At 45.5% G+C, this 18,933-nt stretch overlaps 1 protein-coding gene across 2 annotated transcripts in view; it reads right to left on the reverse strand.

Moving 5' to 3' along the window:
* bcl11ba (BAF chromatin remodeling complex subunit BCL11B a) overlaps window positions 1-10,258 on the reverse strand; it is a 43,362-nt gene extending 33,104 nt beyond the window's left edge. Inside the window, exons 1-2 of one of the 2 annotated variants that reach the window (XM_037072578.1) lie at window positions 9,984-10,258; window positions 7,498-8,364 (exon numbers count right to left, since the gene is read on the reverse strand). In XM_037072578.1, coding sequence (XP_036928473.1) covers window positions 7,498-7,552 — 55 coding nt within the window. In that variant the 5' untranslated portion in view covers window positions 7,553-8,364; window positions 9,984-10,258. Of the gene's footprint in view, window positions 1-7,497; window positions 8,365-9,701 lie in introns of both variants that reach the window. The other variant, XM_037072577.1, reaches the window with a different exon arrangement.
* Window positions 10,259-18,933: the final 8,675 nt, after the last annotated feature.

The raw sequence follows: 18,933 nt of genomic DNA on the forward strand, positions 1-18,933 counted from the left end.
GTGTGTGTGTGTGTGTGTGTGTGTGTGCAAGTGTGAGTACGGCCTGCAGGCTGCAGCCATCTGTCCTCTGCTATTCAAATGAACAGCCAGGTAGTGTATTTTTCCAGTAATAAACATTAGAGAGAACAATGTCGGTGAGCTGGAACAAACCATCCACACTGACTCCTGCTGACAGCTCTTCATCACAGAGAGGAGTGATTATAAAATATGATTTTAAAAAAGGAAATGCACAGCTGGCCTCATGTGTGTTTGAAGACACACCGATCAACTAGAGAACTAAGTGCACACAAATATAATTCAAAGAATAAAAAATAATAATAAAATACTAATAACTATTATGAAAAATATACATTAATAACAATAATAAAATGCACATCTAAATGTACTGTAAATATCTATATTAGCCAAAGGCAGTTTCAGGAGATAATCAGAAACATTAAAAAAACAAAATGCATGTGTAGTGTCTTCAGCCATAATTACTGGTTGATGATGAAGGTGACAGCGTGTATGCAAATGACAGATTCAAAGGAAGAAGCGTTACTTTGGCCTAATTAACCTAATAAGGCTGCGGTGAGTCAGGCGAGAGTGTTAATAGGATTTCAGTTCACCTGGGCTGAGCAAGACTGACAGAACCCAAAGGAAACATACGTTCTCAAAATGAAGGTCTCAAAAATACCAGCAAAGCATCCACATTATCTGCAGTGAGGGGAGTGCAACAGGTCATCAGAGCACCGAAATGTTGCATTTGGCTCTCGCCAAGGCCAAAAAAGGTGCTGCTTTCGATTTCTGTCGCGAGCGAGAGAGGTTTTCTCTCGACAGGCCGCTGTCTCTGAGGTTTAGCTTCCTCTGTTTACCGCACATCACTGTAAATGTGCTGTTCATCCATCTCAGCCCTCCACATCCCCACACCATCGTCACCTTATATTCACAACACAAATAGCATATTAGCGTAGCAGTGGAAAAAAAATATATTTCCCCTCTCTTCCACAATTTCTTTTTTTTTAAATTATTTTATTTTCCACTACTAGTGTGATAATGTTTCCTATTTTCACTGATGGACGGCTACAAACTGCTTCTGGAGCAAGAACGGTTCTGTCAGCGAAGACTTGTGAAAATCACATGTGTGTCTGTGTGTGTGACTGGATTAAAAGACACAAAGTGAACTTTACCGCTACATTTTTCGTTGTTTTTTTCTTTGCTATTTCCTCAGCCGCTCACAGAAACACATGTACGGCCTGAATCAAGATAAAGTGTGGGTGAGAACGCACAGTGCAGAGATCAGAACTGACACACTCTCAGCAAGCACAAACAAACACACAAACACACACACTTCAGCATTTCTGCAAACCCAAAGAAATTCACAGTTGCTACAAAAGCACACACACACACACACACACCAGAGGCTGGGTCAGTGCAGCTTGTCTGTGTTACCTCCTCAGATGTGGAGGTGAAAACGACGAAATGCTGAATGCTGCTCACACTGCTGCAAAGAGAATATTCCATACAGTGTTATACTGTACATGTAAGACACATCCTAGCTGATGGTGACAGTAGAAGTGTAAAGGATCAAACTCAGTCATCTGAGCAGGAAGTGTCTTTTTTTATCCAAAGTCAATCTGAACATCTCAGAGCGAGAAGTGAGAAATTACTGAAGCTTGTACCGGGAAGTGTTTCTGTGTATTTTTGATTTGTTGGATATTTGGAGTCATGATTTTATTTTGAAAACGTATTTAGATTCATAACAAACGTTAGAACTGGAGAATATTGGAGCCATTATTTGTCTTTGAACGTCACTGCGTTCCCACATAAAAATTAACGCAACTTAATATTTATTATTATCATTTTTGTGAGATATCAAATGTGTTATTTTCAGACTGGCAGGATGGATCAGAACATTGTAATGGCTGTTTAAGGAGCTAACAAACCCACTTTGAGTCTGTGTGTGCTTGTCGTCTCATCACTTTCCCCTCATTTCCTGTCACCTCTGCAGTGTCAACTATCAAAATAAAGGAAAATGTCTGAGACGTAAGAACATCTCAGAGTAGAAATATCAGCACTACAACAGAATCTTTGAATAGAGCATTTTTGTTCCTCCTGAAATTAAAAACATGTCTTCATTTTCAAATGGGAATCGAGAGATTGCTTGAGAATAAACGTTCCAACGTTGTGACTCACAGCCTATTTTCCGGTTTTGACCTGATTTCAAATGTAAACCTGTTTACCTCAAAGCTAATTTAAGTTCATCATGAGGTAAATCCCCTGCTCCGGTCGTAGACGGGACTGCAGCGCCAAGCCAATTTGACATGGATCGGAGGTAAATGTGCAAATAATTTTAAACATTTGTCTCAGTCTTTTTCTGGTATTAGCTGGAATTCGCGTGTGATGATTCACAGAGAGGCAGAAAGTTCATTCGAGCGGAGGAGCGATTGTGAGAGTGAGCACGGAGCCACCTGGCCGGGAGGCGCTGCGACAGGAAAGAAGCGCTACTCAGAAACGCTGCACAGAAAGCTTCTGAGAGGCTGTGTGGCCTCAAAATGACTGATCCATTCCATATAATCAATCTGAACTTTAAGTGTGTTCAATTGTAGAAGAGACTGTAGGCCACATAAATAACTGCTGATAAATGGATAATAATAATAGTATAATAGAGTAATTTGTGCAGTTCATCAAATGTAATTAAATTTAAAAAAGAAGGGTCGATATCTTTGAATGAACTGAAATAAATGTATGAAACAAAAAAAACAAAAAAAAACAAAACACACACACACACAAACTGACCAAAATATTCAGGCTGATTAATACATCCCCCACCCACCCACACACACACACACACACACACACAGACACACACTGAATGCGATAGATGTCATTCAGGACTTTCATTAGATCTACAGTACGTAATGAAAATAAAAAAGAGACAAGACAACAAGAGACAGGCAGTGAAGCTCAGGGTGTGTATGTGTTGACAGTTCAGGGTGAATGTGGTCTTTTTGTGATGATGTCATCTGATTAACACTGTCTCTCATACACACACACACACACACACACATGCACGCACACGCACACACTCTCTCTGCTACCTTCTCAGTGGCAGAGCGAGCGCAGCACAGCCTGAGAGCTCCCCCTAGCAGGGAGCGAGAGAGAGAGACATAAAGACAGGCAGAAAGAGAGAGAGAGCGAGAGAGCGCAGGATGGGTAGAGAGACATAGTGAAAAACAGGAAAAAAGAGAGGTCGCCAGGGGAGGTTGTTCGAGGTTGAAAGACAAGTGAGGACAGAGAGAAAGAGAGAGAGAGAGAGAGAGAGAGAGAGAGCACACCAAGCCTCAGCTAAACAAGCCAACACCACACTGGTATGCAGGGTATGGAAGTGTGTGTGTGTGTGTGTGTGTGTGTGTGTGTGTGTGTGTGTGTGTGTGTGTGTGTACAGCCTACTGATCAGCTGAATGAATTAGGCGTGCTCTTTGGGAACATGGTCACACACACAAATAAACACAAACCGTAAAAAGTCGTTTTACATGGTGTTTTTTTTTTTTCATGTCGAAGGGTCAGAGCGTCCTAGCCACACGTTTAAAGGACCATTTCACTCATTAAAGCACTTTGAAAATTCAACTCTTCCCACTTTTCTGTTTCGGTGAGCGAAAAGGTGATTTGCGGAGCCCGCAGGATCCAAACGTGACGCGCAAAAGTGTCCTGATTTCTCTGTACAGTGCTCACGCCTCACTGTCAGCACTGCTACATGCTGTTTTAGTTATTTTAAACGTTACTACCAATAACAAGATGTGCTTTGTTTATTTGAGTGAAGCGGCCCTTTAAAGCGTTCCCAGTGCAAGTTTTTAAAAGACTCCCTAAAAGACAAAGAGAGAAGCGGCTGTGAGGAAATATCACTGTGAACTCGTTACAATCAGCTGTGACACCTAATGAAACACAAACCCCAACAGAACTCGTCGGCGGCATGTTAAAAACACCTTGTTCACAGAAAGCTTCGGTGCATATGAGAGAAAAGTTACTACGCTCTCTCTCCCTCCCTCTCTCTCTCTCTCTCTCTCTCTCTCTCCCTCTCTGTCTCTGCGTGTCTCTCTCTCTCTCTCTCTCTCTCTCTCTAACAAAGACTTAGCCCCAGCAGGGTGCACGGCTATTTGACAAGCCAAAGGGAAACATGCATCTCAAGTGGGCGACTGCAATTTACACGCAGCTCTCTCTCTCTCTCTCTCTCTCTCTCTCTCTCTCTCTCTCTCTCTCTCTCTCTGTCCCTCTCTCCTCACACGCCTGTGTGTGTGTGTGTGTGTGTGTGTGTGTGTGTGTGTGTGTGTGTGTGTGTGTGTGTGTGTGTGTGTGTGTGTGTGTGCGTGCGTGTGTGTTTGCAGCCACAACGAGAGCTGTCGTCCTGTTTGCGTCTCTTCGCACTAAATCAGCCAGTCGGAGCGGAGCTGCCGGGGTTATTTGCAGGGAATGAGAAGCAGAAGGCACTGCAGCACCTTCAAGTGTAAACTGTCTCGGCCTGCCGACGCCAAAACACACACAAGAATCAGCCTGACGACCGAGAGACGTATAGATTTATCTCTGAGGGAGAAATTTGAAATTAAGTCCCGTGACGTTTCTTTTTTTGTTTTGTTTTGTTTCCCAGCGAGGGCAGATCTTTTCACCACGTTAATGTCAGGAAATGAGTGTGAATTAAGTGTGCAGTGGTGGATTTAGTTTCACACAGAGGAGATCAAAATGCAAAATGTAATGTAAAATAGGTATTCGTGGAATAGTTCATACGGGGTCAAAATCCTGATCCCTGACTGATTTCTCTTTTTAAATCTGTTCACATAAAAAAAAAAAAAAAATATGACAACACAGGGAAGCAGATACATCAGAGAATAATTTCAGGCTTGAAGACGACTGAGGACTGTAAGACACGAGTGCAAGAATGTGGCTTTATAACTGCGACTGAGGCCTTTTAACTACCAGCAATTTAAAAACAAAAAATTAAAAATGAGATTTAACCTCCCAAAAAAATCTGTCTCACCTTTCGTAATGCTTTCTCTCTCTAGGGAAAACATCTGAGACAAAAGAGGAGGAGCAACCCTCTTCTTCCTCTTCTTCTCCTGAGATCTACAATTCATGCACAAAGCCCTGCTGTCACCTGCAGCACACTGTCCAAACCACACTGGAACTGCTTCCATTAAAACAAACACATTTTTATGACCTGACCGCTCCACCAAAAAGAAATGGAATCAGTGGAATCTGCGTGTGTGTGTGTGCACTCTAGCGTACTAAACTGGTGAGCATCTCTTACACATAAATTATGAAACGTACAGCAGCGTGCTGGAGTCTGAACGCTGATAAATCAGACAGACAGACAGACAGACAGGTCAGACCTGTCCTGTGAATACAGCTACCAAGATGTGTGTTACAGTGTGCACACACACACACACACACACACACACAGTGAGCTCAAAGCAGCTGTGTTAATAAAACTAGAAGCTAATTTATTAGCTTCACTCTTAATGCTCTCTTGTCTTTCCACTTGTCATGGCTGTGTATCTGTGTAATTGTTCATTTAAATATTATCATATATATATATATATATATATATATATATATATATATATATATATATATATATATATATATATATATATATATACATACATAGGATATATATATTTTAATACATGCTGTGTTCTCTACTGCAAAAGCTGATGTCACACAAAGCTTGCAGCGAGCACAATGTGACCCATTTCTAGAGGTAACCAAGCAGGCTCCACACTGCAGACCTGCGTGAGAGCTGCCACACACAACTTGTAAACCCTGTGAAGCAATCACATCTCTGCTCGTCAGGAGATGGTTTTACATCTTTAGGTGTGTGTGTGTGTGTGTGTGTGTGTGTGTGTGTGTGTGTGTGTCTCTGTGTGGGACGGTGGAGAGCCAGGCCTCAGCAGAGGACCAACCCACAGAGCACCAGGCAGCGTGGCCCAGAACTCGGCCACAGAGGCTCACCGTACAGGCTGCGGGTGCTGCTAATGTTAATGTGGCTGTTATAGGTTCAAAGCCTGCGAAGTGCTGAAGTGTCACAGGTCTGATCTGACTGGCTGAACAACACACATCTCAGCTAAGTAATCTGTGGCCAGAGAAAAAGAGAGAGAAGTCACATTCAACACATGTTGGTGAGAGCTGCGTGACACTTGCTCCTTTAATATTAGAGCCATTAACACACTGCTGTAAATCAGCTCACAGCTGCTTTTACTCACATTTAGTTCTGTCATTAGTTAAAGTCCTGCATGAAGACCTGCAGCTGAATCACACACCGACCCCAGACCAGCTCAGAGCTGAGAAGTTGGGTTTGAGACTTCACTGACTGTGGAAAATAACTCAACATCTTTTTTTTTTTTTTTTTTTTTCCCCCTCGACGAATAAAAACGCCTTTAAGATTTGCATCAGTCCTCCACCGACACACACACACACAACTTCATTTCTAACGTATTCTGCTCAACACCGCCGTCTTTTATTGTACTCTGCATTAAAAAATGCCGCGAGGGGAAGTCCCGGTTATTTCACATTAATACATGAATATTAGAGGCGGACGGTGCAGCGTGGACTGCGTGCAGCAGAACAAAAAAAAAAAAAAAACACATCATGAGCGGACTGGTTAGAGCGGTTCAGAGAGCGGTTCTGGTTCTGTTAGAGATCCAATAACCTGCAGGATAATAAAAGCACGCGCTCGTCCCGAGGCTGCACGAGCACCGTCACAGCAGCGGAAACAAGCCGGTTAATAACGTGTTGGAATAAAGAACGGATGGAAATAATTGGTCAGAATTAACTTTAATTCTGTCTGTGTGTCTGCGTGAATATAACCGAGCTGCTGGTTATGTGACCGGTGTCTAAAATTATACTTCTATACTCAATTAAAAATGTAGTGTATTATTCTCCATGATCGCATCGCTGCCAAATAATAATAATAATAATAACAATATTAGTAATAATAATAATAATAATAATAATAATAATAATAATAATAATAATAACTAATTATTATTATTATTATTATTACAATAATAATAATTATAATAATAATAACGGAGCGCTGTCTCGGTGATCTGACGGCTCTCCGGCCTGAACAAGAGAAACTCTGACATGCGGTCAGACTATGTGTGTGTGTGTGTGTGTGTGTGTGTGTGTGTGTGCGCGCGCGCGCGCGCGCATGTGTGTGTGAGAGAGAGTGCGTGTGTGTGTGTGTGCGTGTGCTCGGTGTGTCAATGTGTCTAATAACGGGATTATAATCAGTGAGCGCGAGGACCAGGTGAGTAAATCAAGGCCTTTCTCTTAAAAAAATGGTCAGAGAGGATCGTCCTTCAGGAACACAGACAAACTAACTTTCAAACTGTTCCTGTGTGAGTGATCAGAGAGAAACACGCTGCTGTCCTCAAAAGAGCGAACAGAGAAGATAAATAATGTAGTGATGATACATATACATACTTTTTTTTTTTTTTTTTCTGTTGCAGGTGTACTTACGTGTTATTTCTCTCTGGGACAGGTGCTGCGGGTTCCCCTGCTTGCGTCGGGACATCGCCCTGGCATTTACACTGGCATCGCCCGGAGAGCGGCGCTGGACGGGTCGGCTCTCCTCCTCCTCCTCCTCCCGGTGCTCCTGTATACTCACTGGCCCCAAAACCAGCTGCTCGCTGACCACTCCAAACTGACCGCTCTGAACTGGCCCCTAATGTGGCCCTCGAACTGACCCCCGCGCAACGGATCTCCCTGCAGCGGCGGAGGCTCCTGCGCTCCGCTGTGACCGGCCGTGGCGCAGCGCCGGGCGGCCGAGAGCTCGGTCGGAGTTCGCTGCCAAAGTGGATGCGCGCCTCGCTTCTTCAGTCGCGGCGGTGGCGGTGAGGGAGGCGGGTAGTCCGGCTCTGCCTTCCGCCGCTTTCACACCATGTGTCACTGGAGAGCGGAGAGCGGCGAAGGGGTGGAGGAGAGGAGAGGAGAGGAGAGGAGAGGAGATTCGCGCTGAGTCGCGGGAGGTCGGCGGTCACCTCCTGATGGTCACTCAGTGCCCGTGTCCACTCTCCGGCCAGCCTGGACAGCGCGCGTCCCGGTCCTCAGGAAGCAGGTGAAAATCACGCCAATTAACGTTAAGTGTGTAAAATATGAATCCAGTTCTCTTTTTGGCACTTCTCGAGTTGTCGCCAAGTGGTGGGCACTTCTTCTGCTGCACTGGCAGTGCCAGGCGGGCGGGTTAGACTTTAACTCTTTAAAGTCAAAGCCCAGTGCTGCTCTGAGAGCGTCTGCTCCACTCCTCTTCCTCTTTGTGCTGGCTGCAGAGTCCCGCGTCCCCGGGCTGTGTGCGGCTCTGTGCGGCTCTGTGCGGCTCTCTGGCTTCTACAATGGGAGAAAAACTCAAGTTCAAGTGCGGACGTGACGTTCAGTCTGCGGTGAGAAAGGAGAGTGGAGACTGAAGAGCACTGGGGGCGACTAGTGGTGGCTTTCACACACACACAGAGACACACACACACACACACACACACACACAGACACACCGCATGCACGAGCGCGCGCACGCACGACTCAACTCCACCTCGCGCCGGCAGCAGCGGTCAGAGTCGCGCGAGTGTGCAGACTCGGCGGTGTCCCGTCAACGTCACGGTGGACGGAGGCGCGTGAGACGCTGACCCGAGACGCTGGACGCGAGCACGAGCCTGCACACACACACACACACACACACACACACACACACACACACACGCGGGAAGGGACCGTGGTGTGTCAGTCAGCACACACTCGCCCCGCGTGACGGACAGCCCTGCCTGCGCTCCCCACGTTAATAAATCCTGTTCAACGTTTAATAACGGTTAAACTTTTATTAAGCACTTAATTACGTCCACAAAATGCATCTGAACCTGCTGTTACACCTCCACCCGTTAATATCAAGAATAAATAAAATGAATCTCGTGTTTTGTTTTGTTTTTTGTTTTTTTCCATTTAAAATCATAGATCCTAATCGACTGGTGATTACGATTGAACACTTTATATATTTATATGAGCAGGCTGTGTTTTTAACCCAGCAGAATGTCGCTGATGGTCCGTCGTGGCCTAGATGCGGCGCACACATTCGTGCATCACACACGTTTTACTCACCAATTCTAACTGAAATCATTTAACAGCACCCGCGTGAAGAGGAGCGCGTGGTTTATTAATACACACACACGAATTCTATCTGATACCTGCATCAGATTAATGAGCAGAATGGTGTGGATGCCAGGGAATTAATAACCACTTTAGGTGTTGAAGCAGATGCTGTGGGGTTTTTTTTATTTTATTTTTTTTAGGTTTTTTTGTTTTATTTTTTTCTATATAGCGGGTTCGGAACCTGGTGGTGACCTCTGTGTTAAAGAGGGGGGCAGCTGAGAGGAGCGGAGGTCTGTCGGAGGTTTTATTCTCATCTAAATATCATGACATTAAAACAACACGAGAGAGAGAGAAAACAAAAAGAAAGTGTTGACACGTTCTCCGTCCACTCTCCTGCTGGGCTCCGCGTCCGATCTTCATCCTCACGCGTCCCTGAGGGAGAGGAGGAGCCGCGAGAGCTCGAGTAGAACTTGGCGACTTTGTACGCGTGTGTGCGCGCGAACGGAAAGTGTGTGTGTGTGTGTGTGTGTGTGTGTGTGTGTGTGTGTGTGTGTGTGTGTGTGTGTGTGTGTGTGTGTGTGTGATGAAACCTTCTCACAGGAACGTGAGTGTGTGTCACAGCGCAGGTTTGGACCCGGGGGGCCAGCAGTCAGCCCGGACCGGAAACTACCTCCTGTGCCAGCGCTGCGTCTGAGCCGGACCTCAAAACACTGACTCCTCATCTTCATCCTCATCTTCATGTCTGCTTCTCAACTTCTCCGCTCCATCGTCTCAGCCCGCGGCTCGCAGGGGAGGAAAGGGTGAGGAGGGTGTGTGTGTGTGTGTGTGTGTGTGTGTGTGCAGGCCTCAGGGTGCTGTTCATCCCTCCCTACCTCCGCGTCTACACGAGCCCGTGGTTTTTGTTCGCGGGCCAGGTGCTGTCGGCGCGGCAGAACGCCTCTCCCCATCCCTCATCCTCCTCATCGGGCTTTGTGTTTGGACTTCTCGCTACTTTCCCCGCCATCGCCTCGAGTCTCTCCTCCTTCCCTCTTCTTCTTCTTCTTCTTCTTCTTCTTCTTCTACTCTTTCTCTCCGTCTTTACGGGGGCTCATCTCTCGGCTGCTCGGGCTTCTTCTCAATAAGCCAAAGCCTCTCCTTATTCCACCGCACCGTAGGAGGACGCAAATGAAATCCTCACGCTCATTTACAAGAAAAGAAAAAAAAACGGGGGGGGGGGGGGAGGATGGCAGGTTCGTCCAAATGTCTTTGTCGCGAACATAACAGAACTCCCACATCCACCGGGCCGAGCGGCACTCTCCTCCAGCAGCAGCCGACACACTGCATTATGGGGGAAATGTAAATCATTGTCACGTTTAAGGCGCCAGTGGATCTTTTTTTGTTTGTTTGTTTGTTTGTTTTGTGGTTTTGTTTGTTTGTTTGTTTGTTTGTTTTGATGTAGATATGGGATTAAAGCGGCCTGATTGGCTGCGAGAGGAGTGAGAAGAAGAAGAAGAAGAAGAAGAAGAAGAAGAAGAAGAAGCTGTCTCTCTCCCGTCCCTCCTCGCAGTCTCAGGTGTCTGCTGTGTTACTTTGGGTCTCTTGTTGCGACTTTAACGCATTTTTTTTATTGTTATTATTTTCTTTATTTCATCACATGCGTCTAAATCCTCCCTGCAGTGGAGTCATGGGTCCATTCTGTGTCAAAGTGACACTCCGGGCCAACATCGCTACCCGGATGTGCTCTTCGTCCTTGCAACCTGATTGGCTCATTAGTCAGATGGGCGACAGGTGCATCGTTCCCAGGTTCTTATTGGGCATTCTATAAAGGCGATTCCTCACTCACAGGCCATCAGTGTGAGTTATGGCGGATGGCTCCAGGCATCCTGCTTTTGCGCTTCCTTCATTTGCATATATATATGCGGCTGTTTGTTTTTATGTTAATGCTAAATAAGCCTACACCCTAACAACCCCCCCCCCCCCCCAACACCACCACCACCTCCACCCACCGCCTCCGCCTAACGCCCACCGCCTCGGCTGGGCGGTTAAGTTTTAATTAGTGGGACGTGGAGGTGTCCTTTAGAGTTTTAAGATCACTTTCCCAACAACTGTTCGCCGACTAAACTGCTAATATTGATGTTTATGTGCCCTGATGCATGCTGGGAAGACGAAAGCGGGATGAGGAGGGAAACACGAGTGTGCGCAGTGAGTTCGCTGTTTTAAAGAAACGCTGAAATGATAGAAATTATGAATTGAGCCAGCACAGTATAGATCAGGGTGTAGAGTTCTGGGGATGAGGACTTTTAATGGAGAAAACATGTCGCAAATCCCAAATGGTGATGAAGACCACGAGGTTCAGTCGCATCTTCATCGGCTCAGCTGTCATGGAGCAGTTAGGTGGACGCTGTTTCACTTTGCCCTGAGCGCTCTGAGGCCGACTGCCACACTCGGGTGATGAAAGTTAGAGAGGGAGGCGTTCAGGCAGCCCGCAAGTCGCCTCTAACAGTCCCCATCAAGTCTTAATGTCAGCCTCGTCCATTAAACGGGCTGATTGTGTTTTTCTACCCAGTCATCAGTAATGAACGGCAGATTAGAGAGGCAGGTGTCGATGTGACGAGCGCCGCGCTCAATCCCAGCACAAACCGATGACCCTCTGTGCTCAGACCCACAATGCAACACCACCCTCTATTGGTTAGCCACTGCCACATGCACATGTGTCACTGGGAGCTGTTTCCTCAGAGTGTGTGTGTGCATATGTGTGTGTGCATGTGTGTGTGTCGCATCTCTTTGCATTACTCTGTAAATGTTTGTCTGCAGATAAAGGAGCGTTCATCCAGTGGATTAGCAGACTTTTCTATTCTTGGTGTCCGACCCAGTGTGAGCTCTGCCGTGTGTTCTCCGCCGTCGGCTGGTTTCAACCCTTCAGATGACTGAGAATAAGCTGCTCGTTTGGTGTGTAATGGTTTATTAATATAGTATACGGCGGGGCATTATTACAGGTTCTGAATGAAGCGCTGAGTAAATAAACGCCGCTGTGATGTGGATGAAGAGTGAGGGTTTGAGGGCTACCGGAGGAGCGCAGCAGCCCTTAAGCACAATTATGGATATCAAAGTTGAAATTATTCCTTTTAAAGGGAAAATGCTAATCATAGATTTATTGAGAGCAAGTTAGCAGCGGCTCTCATTACCAACACACACACACACACACACACACACCCACGTGTGCACGCTCACTTTCAGACTTTACTCTGTTGCACTCTCCTTTTTTCTCTTCCTCCTCTCATTTCAAAGAGATTTATTTTCAGAATAATTAATTCCATCACAATTACAGCAGCGCTTAACGTATATGTTGGTCATTATTCAGCTTCCTATAATGAGGCCGAGAGAGGAAACAAGGAAAAAAGGATGCGTCCTCAGCTCATGGCGTAGTGTCCTCATTAGCTCTGCCTTCAATTAGAGACGATGGAGCAGACCGGCCCTCTGATAGCTTCATGTTAGTCTTTATCTACAGAAAATGGCATTGCTGTAATAAAAATGTGCTCTGAGACGTTTTAAGGGGGAAGAGCCAGTAAACAGTTCATGAGTTTTGACTGTCTTCATAAGTCCAGTGCAGTGACAAAGTACGTTTTTGAACACATTTTTAAATTTGTTTTGAATATTAAATTAGGAGCAAGAAAAAGACTGAAGGAACAACAAAAAAAAAAAAATCACAGGATTGAATATTATCTGTTACTTTTAAAAACAAGACGGGACAAGTGGGCCTATCAATCACGAGCTGCAAGAAATCTGTTAGTCTAGTGGTCCAGATATAACAATAATAATATTTATTGGGGCTTCACCTGAATCTTGTGAGTTAATATAAGACAAATTTAGTGAACTGCTACAAACTAAGGAGCCAGATATTTTTTCAGGAGTTGGTAAAGACAGAAACAGACAAAGGTGAATATCCATTCATCAGATGGACTGATAGACATCACCAAGTTAAAGCTGATGCTGCCTGTAGCTCAGTTATAGTGTTTGCAACACGGCAGCCAAAGCAACTGTAGAAGGTGACAAGATGTCAGGGTTGTTCTTGGGGTGCTTTATTTCTTCTTTGGTGAGCAAAACATTATCTAAGCATTTAAATTTCAGAAGTCTGAAGAATAAAAAGCCATATCCATTTGTCCAGTTGGCTAAATTTCAGAGCCAGTTTCTTGTCAGTTTTTACAGATGATCAACAGAAAGCACCCTGACTGGACTGACTACACAGCAGCTTCACTCCTCAGACTGTGAGACTCCTGAACTTATCATCAGCACCTCGTACGGCCGAGGTCACACATGTGCAAATGCGGGCGAATGAAAAAGTTCTGCTGGTTCAGGATGTGAGGCAACAGAACTTTTGGGCGCAACTTTGCCAATCAAAGTTGGACTGTGGGCACCCCTGTCTTAGAGTCTGATGGAGTTCGGATCTGCAGAAAGAAAAGATGCCAGTGACCATAATTGCTTAATTCATGGCAGAAATCTGAACTTTGATTTGGAAGCTGCATCACAGACACGGAGGTCCACTCCTCCAAAACACAGAGGAGCCCTGTGATGGGCAGCGCTGCGTTGCCTGCAGGCTAAATGAGATCTGAAGCAGGTTGTCCACCCGAACCAGTCACAGCCTGAGCGCGGAGATGGATGGTCACCAGCCACCAGGCCAAACGCCATTGTCGGCTGCCACCACAGAAATGGCAGCCGAGTGTGACTAAATCAGGTTTGCTTGGCAGCCGAACGGCAGGCCTATTTCCATCAGAGTCCCTGGAGGAGCGGGGAGAGTGAGCAAGTGAGTGAGGGAATGCACAGCCCAGAACACACACACACACACACACACACACACACACACACACACACACACACACACACACACACACACACACACACACACACACACATACAAACACTGGCATCTGATAGAGGATCCCAGTACTGCCAAAGCTCTGTATTCACCACAATTAGCTCCATCCTCAGACGCTCATCCTAAACCCAGCAGTAATGAGCCAAATACCCGCTTTTGTTTTAAAGAAGCTCTCATGACCTGCGTCTGTTCCAGCTCTGACATGGCTTTTGGCTGTCTCACCCTGCACTTTGTCCTTTTGTGGACATTAACAATAAAAGACTGAACATCGGGGGCCAGATCACACAAATAAGCCTGCTTGCATTTTTCTGTCAGAGCTGCTCCCATTTTCTGCTGGAGCTGGAGGTTTGACGCAAGGTGCGGGCTGTGAGAGTGTGTCAACTCAGTAGAAAGTTGTTCTTGTGAGCCAGTAGATCCTGGTGCAACAACACAAGATTGCAGCCTGATGTGACGGAGCCGGAGTTTGATCCCCCGGACCTGCCCTGCAGGATGTCGGGGCTCAGGTCAGGACATGTGGAACACCGGAGCCTCATTCTGTTTGTGAGTGAGCGAAGCAGGAAGAGTAACACACAGCGGCGAGGTGAAGTCAAGGTGAGACACACAGTGCTGTAATGAAGAGGAGCTGAAGTGATCAATGCTGAAACACTGAGTTGTGCCACACACACACACACACACACACACACACACACACACCTTCAGCCAACTCTCACTGGTGTTCAGATCTTGCCAGGCTGACTCCTGTGGTGGGGAGGCAAGAGACAGAGACCAGAGACAGGGAGGGACAGAGAGACTGACACACAGATTTTCACATACTATATACTATCACCTGATGAATTCACAAGCACATGTGAAAAATGTCCCCATTATATTATATTATGTTACACATATTCACAGTGTTGTATAAAACACCAGTAACTTTTATACTTGAGTAAAAGTAAAGCTATTGTGTGAGAACTTTAGTTACTTTAGTTAAAGTGAAAGTCACTCATAGAGACGGTACTTGAGTAAAACTCTTAAAGTAACTGACATTATGTACAGTCCGTGTGGCCAGTGAGCCTGTGAATGGTCAGGATCAGTCTGGTTCTGACCCGACAGGAGATTCTCCACCATCTTATGCTCTGTTTGGAGTCAAATAACAATTCAGTCTTTGTCTAAGTTCATTGTAATATTAAGCCTCTGGCTCTCCCTCTCTCTCTGTCTCTCTCTGTCTCTCCCCCTCAGCCTGCTTTGTGTTACTGAGCAGCTCTCCCTCATTAACTGTCCTCTGCTGCCCCCTTCTGGTCACTCTGTCATCACAGTGGATGAGTTGTCTCCTGACATTCCTGCAGCAGTTGCGAAATTTGGAACAACATTCAGACGTGATAATTACTCTCATAGCTGCATTTAAAAGCAGACTTCCTGTTTCACTCTGATTGGTTGATGCATTATGGGACTTTGAGTTTATGACTTGACCTCGGGTCCTGTCTGCTCTTGTTTGTGTCTCAGTGAATTGTCCCTTTAAGTCGGTTAGTAATTCAGTATTTGGTACTTTCATGCTGACTGAAGCTACAGATGTCTTGCATTGTCATGGTCATATTTTAATATTTATATCCATGTTACTGTTTTATATTGTTATGCTTAAGCTGTTTTTAATATTCTGCATGTTGATACTGAAGTATGTACCTTTTATAATTCAATCGTCGCTATTGTAGTAGTTTCTATGTGTAGTCCTGTCCTCTGTTCTCTTATGGCCTCTTACCTTTGAAATCACTGTTCTTCACTGTAATTCCAAAGACGGTTTTCACAGTTATAAGTAGCTTTTGTCGTGTCCATCCATAACATGAATCCATGTTCTTCTGTAGGAGCACAATAATTGCATAACCACACTAACGCCATTGATGTGCTGAGCCTCAGCGTCAGTGGTGATGATGTTTATTATCTCTTCTCGAAAGAACGTACAATCCTCCTGCAGACGCTGATCTTTGCTGAAAGAATTCACTTCCAAAACTAATATCCATAATTTTACAAAGATCTACAGCAAAGATTATGCAGCATGTGGCGTCGTGTTTGTGCCCCGATGGATCTGCGGATAGACTGACTACACACTGCGCCTGCTTATCCTGGTAAAGCAACTTTAGCTAGTATTTTTATGATGACAAGGTATGAATGTATGATGAAATCATGTCAGTTTATGTTCATCACGACCAGGAGCTCAGCACGTTGTCTGGGGGGGTGATGAACATACTATCAGCTGAACCCGCACAGTGTGACTTTGGGCCTCAGCAGGCAGAGGTGTAACGGAACTGCACACACCTGCTGAGTGGCAAACAGCAGACAGACACTGAAGGACGGACACTGAAGATCATTTAGCAGCTCCGGAGTCGGATCTGTCCCTCAGAAGCTCAAGCATCCCAGTTAAGAACAAGAAGAACCAAACTTTTTTTTTTTTTTTTTTCAGAGGACTGTAGGGAGGACATGGGCTGGGGTCTATCACAGCATGCAAAGGGAAGCGCGGTGACAGTACACACAGTCCGTCTCTACCGAAGGTCTCAGGTCAACATGAACAGAAATGTGTTGCTTATCAAAGTGATGATGGAAATGGAGTTTTCAAGACTGCGTTCTCAGCTGACATGATCGGCTAATAAAGCGTGATCCACCTGATCTAGTGGTGCACATTCCGCTCAGGCCGTAATGTCAAGCCGCACTTGAACTGTGGAGAGGGGATGATTTCTTCAAGAGATAAAGAAGAAGGAAATTTGATTCACGTAGAATGACGATAAGAATCTACTCTGCTGTTCATGAAACAGCTTGTTCAACAGTGAGCGAGGGACATAAAAAAAAAACCCGCAAGGGTCGTCCGATCCCTCAGGAGTTACGGTCGCTCGAAGGTGAGGTTTGGAAGGAGGAAGCGTGACGGCCTCTACGACTTCATGGTGAACTCATTATTTTTCATCTCCCCTGACTTTCTCCTCCATCCCTCTATTCTTCTCCTCTCTTCAGATATTTGGACTGACAGTCAAGCAGTCTACTGGGCAGGAGAGCCCTCTGTGCCAAAAGCCATCATGTCACAAACACACACACACACACACTCTGACCACCTGCGCACTGTAACCACGGATGTGGTCAGAGGAAGGACACACACATACATGCCGACACACACACACACACACACACACACACACACACACACGTATAGAGCCGGGCAGGTCTGGAGGATTCTGGGTCATGGATGGGAGGTCTGATGAAGATGAGGTGGGACACCGGCACTGGGCCTCTTCACCGCTCACTGGTCAGCACACCGCTGTGCCTGTGTGTGTGTGTGTGTGTGTGTGTGTGAGAGAGAGTGAGCGTGTGTGAGCGTGAGGGGATCAGGTCTGATCTGAGCTGATTTTGTCGTCTCTCGGCCCTCTCAGTGGCATCTCCTGACAGGCCATCACACCATAACCAGGAGAAAAAGCAGAGAGGTGGACGTTCAGGGGGGTCTGGGTGGTGTTTGGGTGGTGTTGGGTGGTGGGTGGTGGGGGCAGGGGCGTCTAGCAGGTTTAAGGAAGTCACTCCTGTGGCCTGATAACACATTCTGTGGATAGTGTTCGGAACTGATGCATTTTTAAAGACTTGTCACAATTACAGTCAGCTGAAATCAGTGTAATATGTCCATCTTAGAAACAGAAGTGTCTGCACACCCTGGAGCCCACATGCACTCATGAAATGTCTCCGTGTTGTCTATGAATTATGTCCATTTATTCATTTACATTTTTTTATTAGTCAAATAAGAGCAGGCTTTACACAATGGACGGTCTGACTTGAAGACAGACTTGTGTTTAAATGGATGTGACAAAGCTGTTGTGTTGATGTGTTCACCAGAGAGGAGATGGCAGTGTATGTGTGTGTGTGCAAAGAATGACGTTGTGTGAGTGAAGTGGTTTGACTCAAAAGAAGGAAAAAAAGTAGGAGAGGAGCAAAAATAAACAATAATAATCATTAATTAATTAATATGATCATTATTCTTAAGGTACAGATTAAAGTGAATGGTCAAAAAACTATATATGTATATACGCACATTTTCAGTTTATGGAATTTAACTCGTTAAAGGAGCAGTCTGTAGTTTTTGGAAAGCTATTTCAATCTAAAGAGAGAGATCATCATTGGCTGGTTTTCTTCTGCCTAAACAAAGTGTGTAGATTAAAATAAAGTGTATCAACATTTGGTTCTGGGCAGATTCAAGACAAGGTGTCCTGTCACACTGACAGCAATATGACAACAAACAAGTCAGTCTATTCTTCAGTTTGCTCGAACTTCTTTTCATTCTGTTTTACTTTGTATATATGTGGCGGGACCCACCACCTTTCTGGCTTGAAATAGTGTGCATACAGACACACACACACACACACACACACAACCAAAGCAACAAAAAACATTAAAAAGAAGGAAGGCTCATTATGTCATGATGATGATACCTTTTTCTATGGGTGGCCCATTTGTGCCAAATCTCAGTGGAACCAGTCCGAGGTAAGGTTTGGAGAACGGTTCTGATACTTCAGCTGTGAGACTCACTCAGGTCAGAGCAGACACTCTGGCAGCGTGAGTCACACATTTCACACGTGTGTCAGGTTAGGCTGCAGCAGCATCACACACGTCAGAGTCTCCTGTTTCTACTGCAACACAGAGCCGAACGACCTGGAGACAGTCAGAACAGTGTCAGAGCTGTTTCACTACAGTGTTAATGTCAATGTGTAGAATATGACATGAAGACAATACACCTTCATTGGACGCCACACACACACACACACACACACACACACCCAACATCGAGGCGTGCTCCTGCTTCCATCACCAGCAGCATGTAGATACATCAATAAGAAAGTCAGCGTCTGCTGCGTGCACAACCGTGTGTGTGTGTGTGTGTGTGTGTGTGTGTGTGAGTGACTCAGATGTCCTCCAGTGCAGACGCACCTTGTTAAGGGTATTTGAGATTGAGTGAATGATTGATC

Source organism: Acanthopagrus latus, chromosome 16, assembly GCF_904848185.1.
Source record: "Acanthopagrus latus isolate v.2019 chromosome 16, fAcaLat1.1, whole genome shotgun sequence".
NCBI lineage: Eukaryota > Metazoa > Chordata > Actinopteri > Spariformes > Sparidae > Acanthopagrus > Acanthopagrus latus.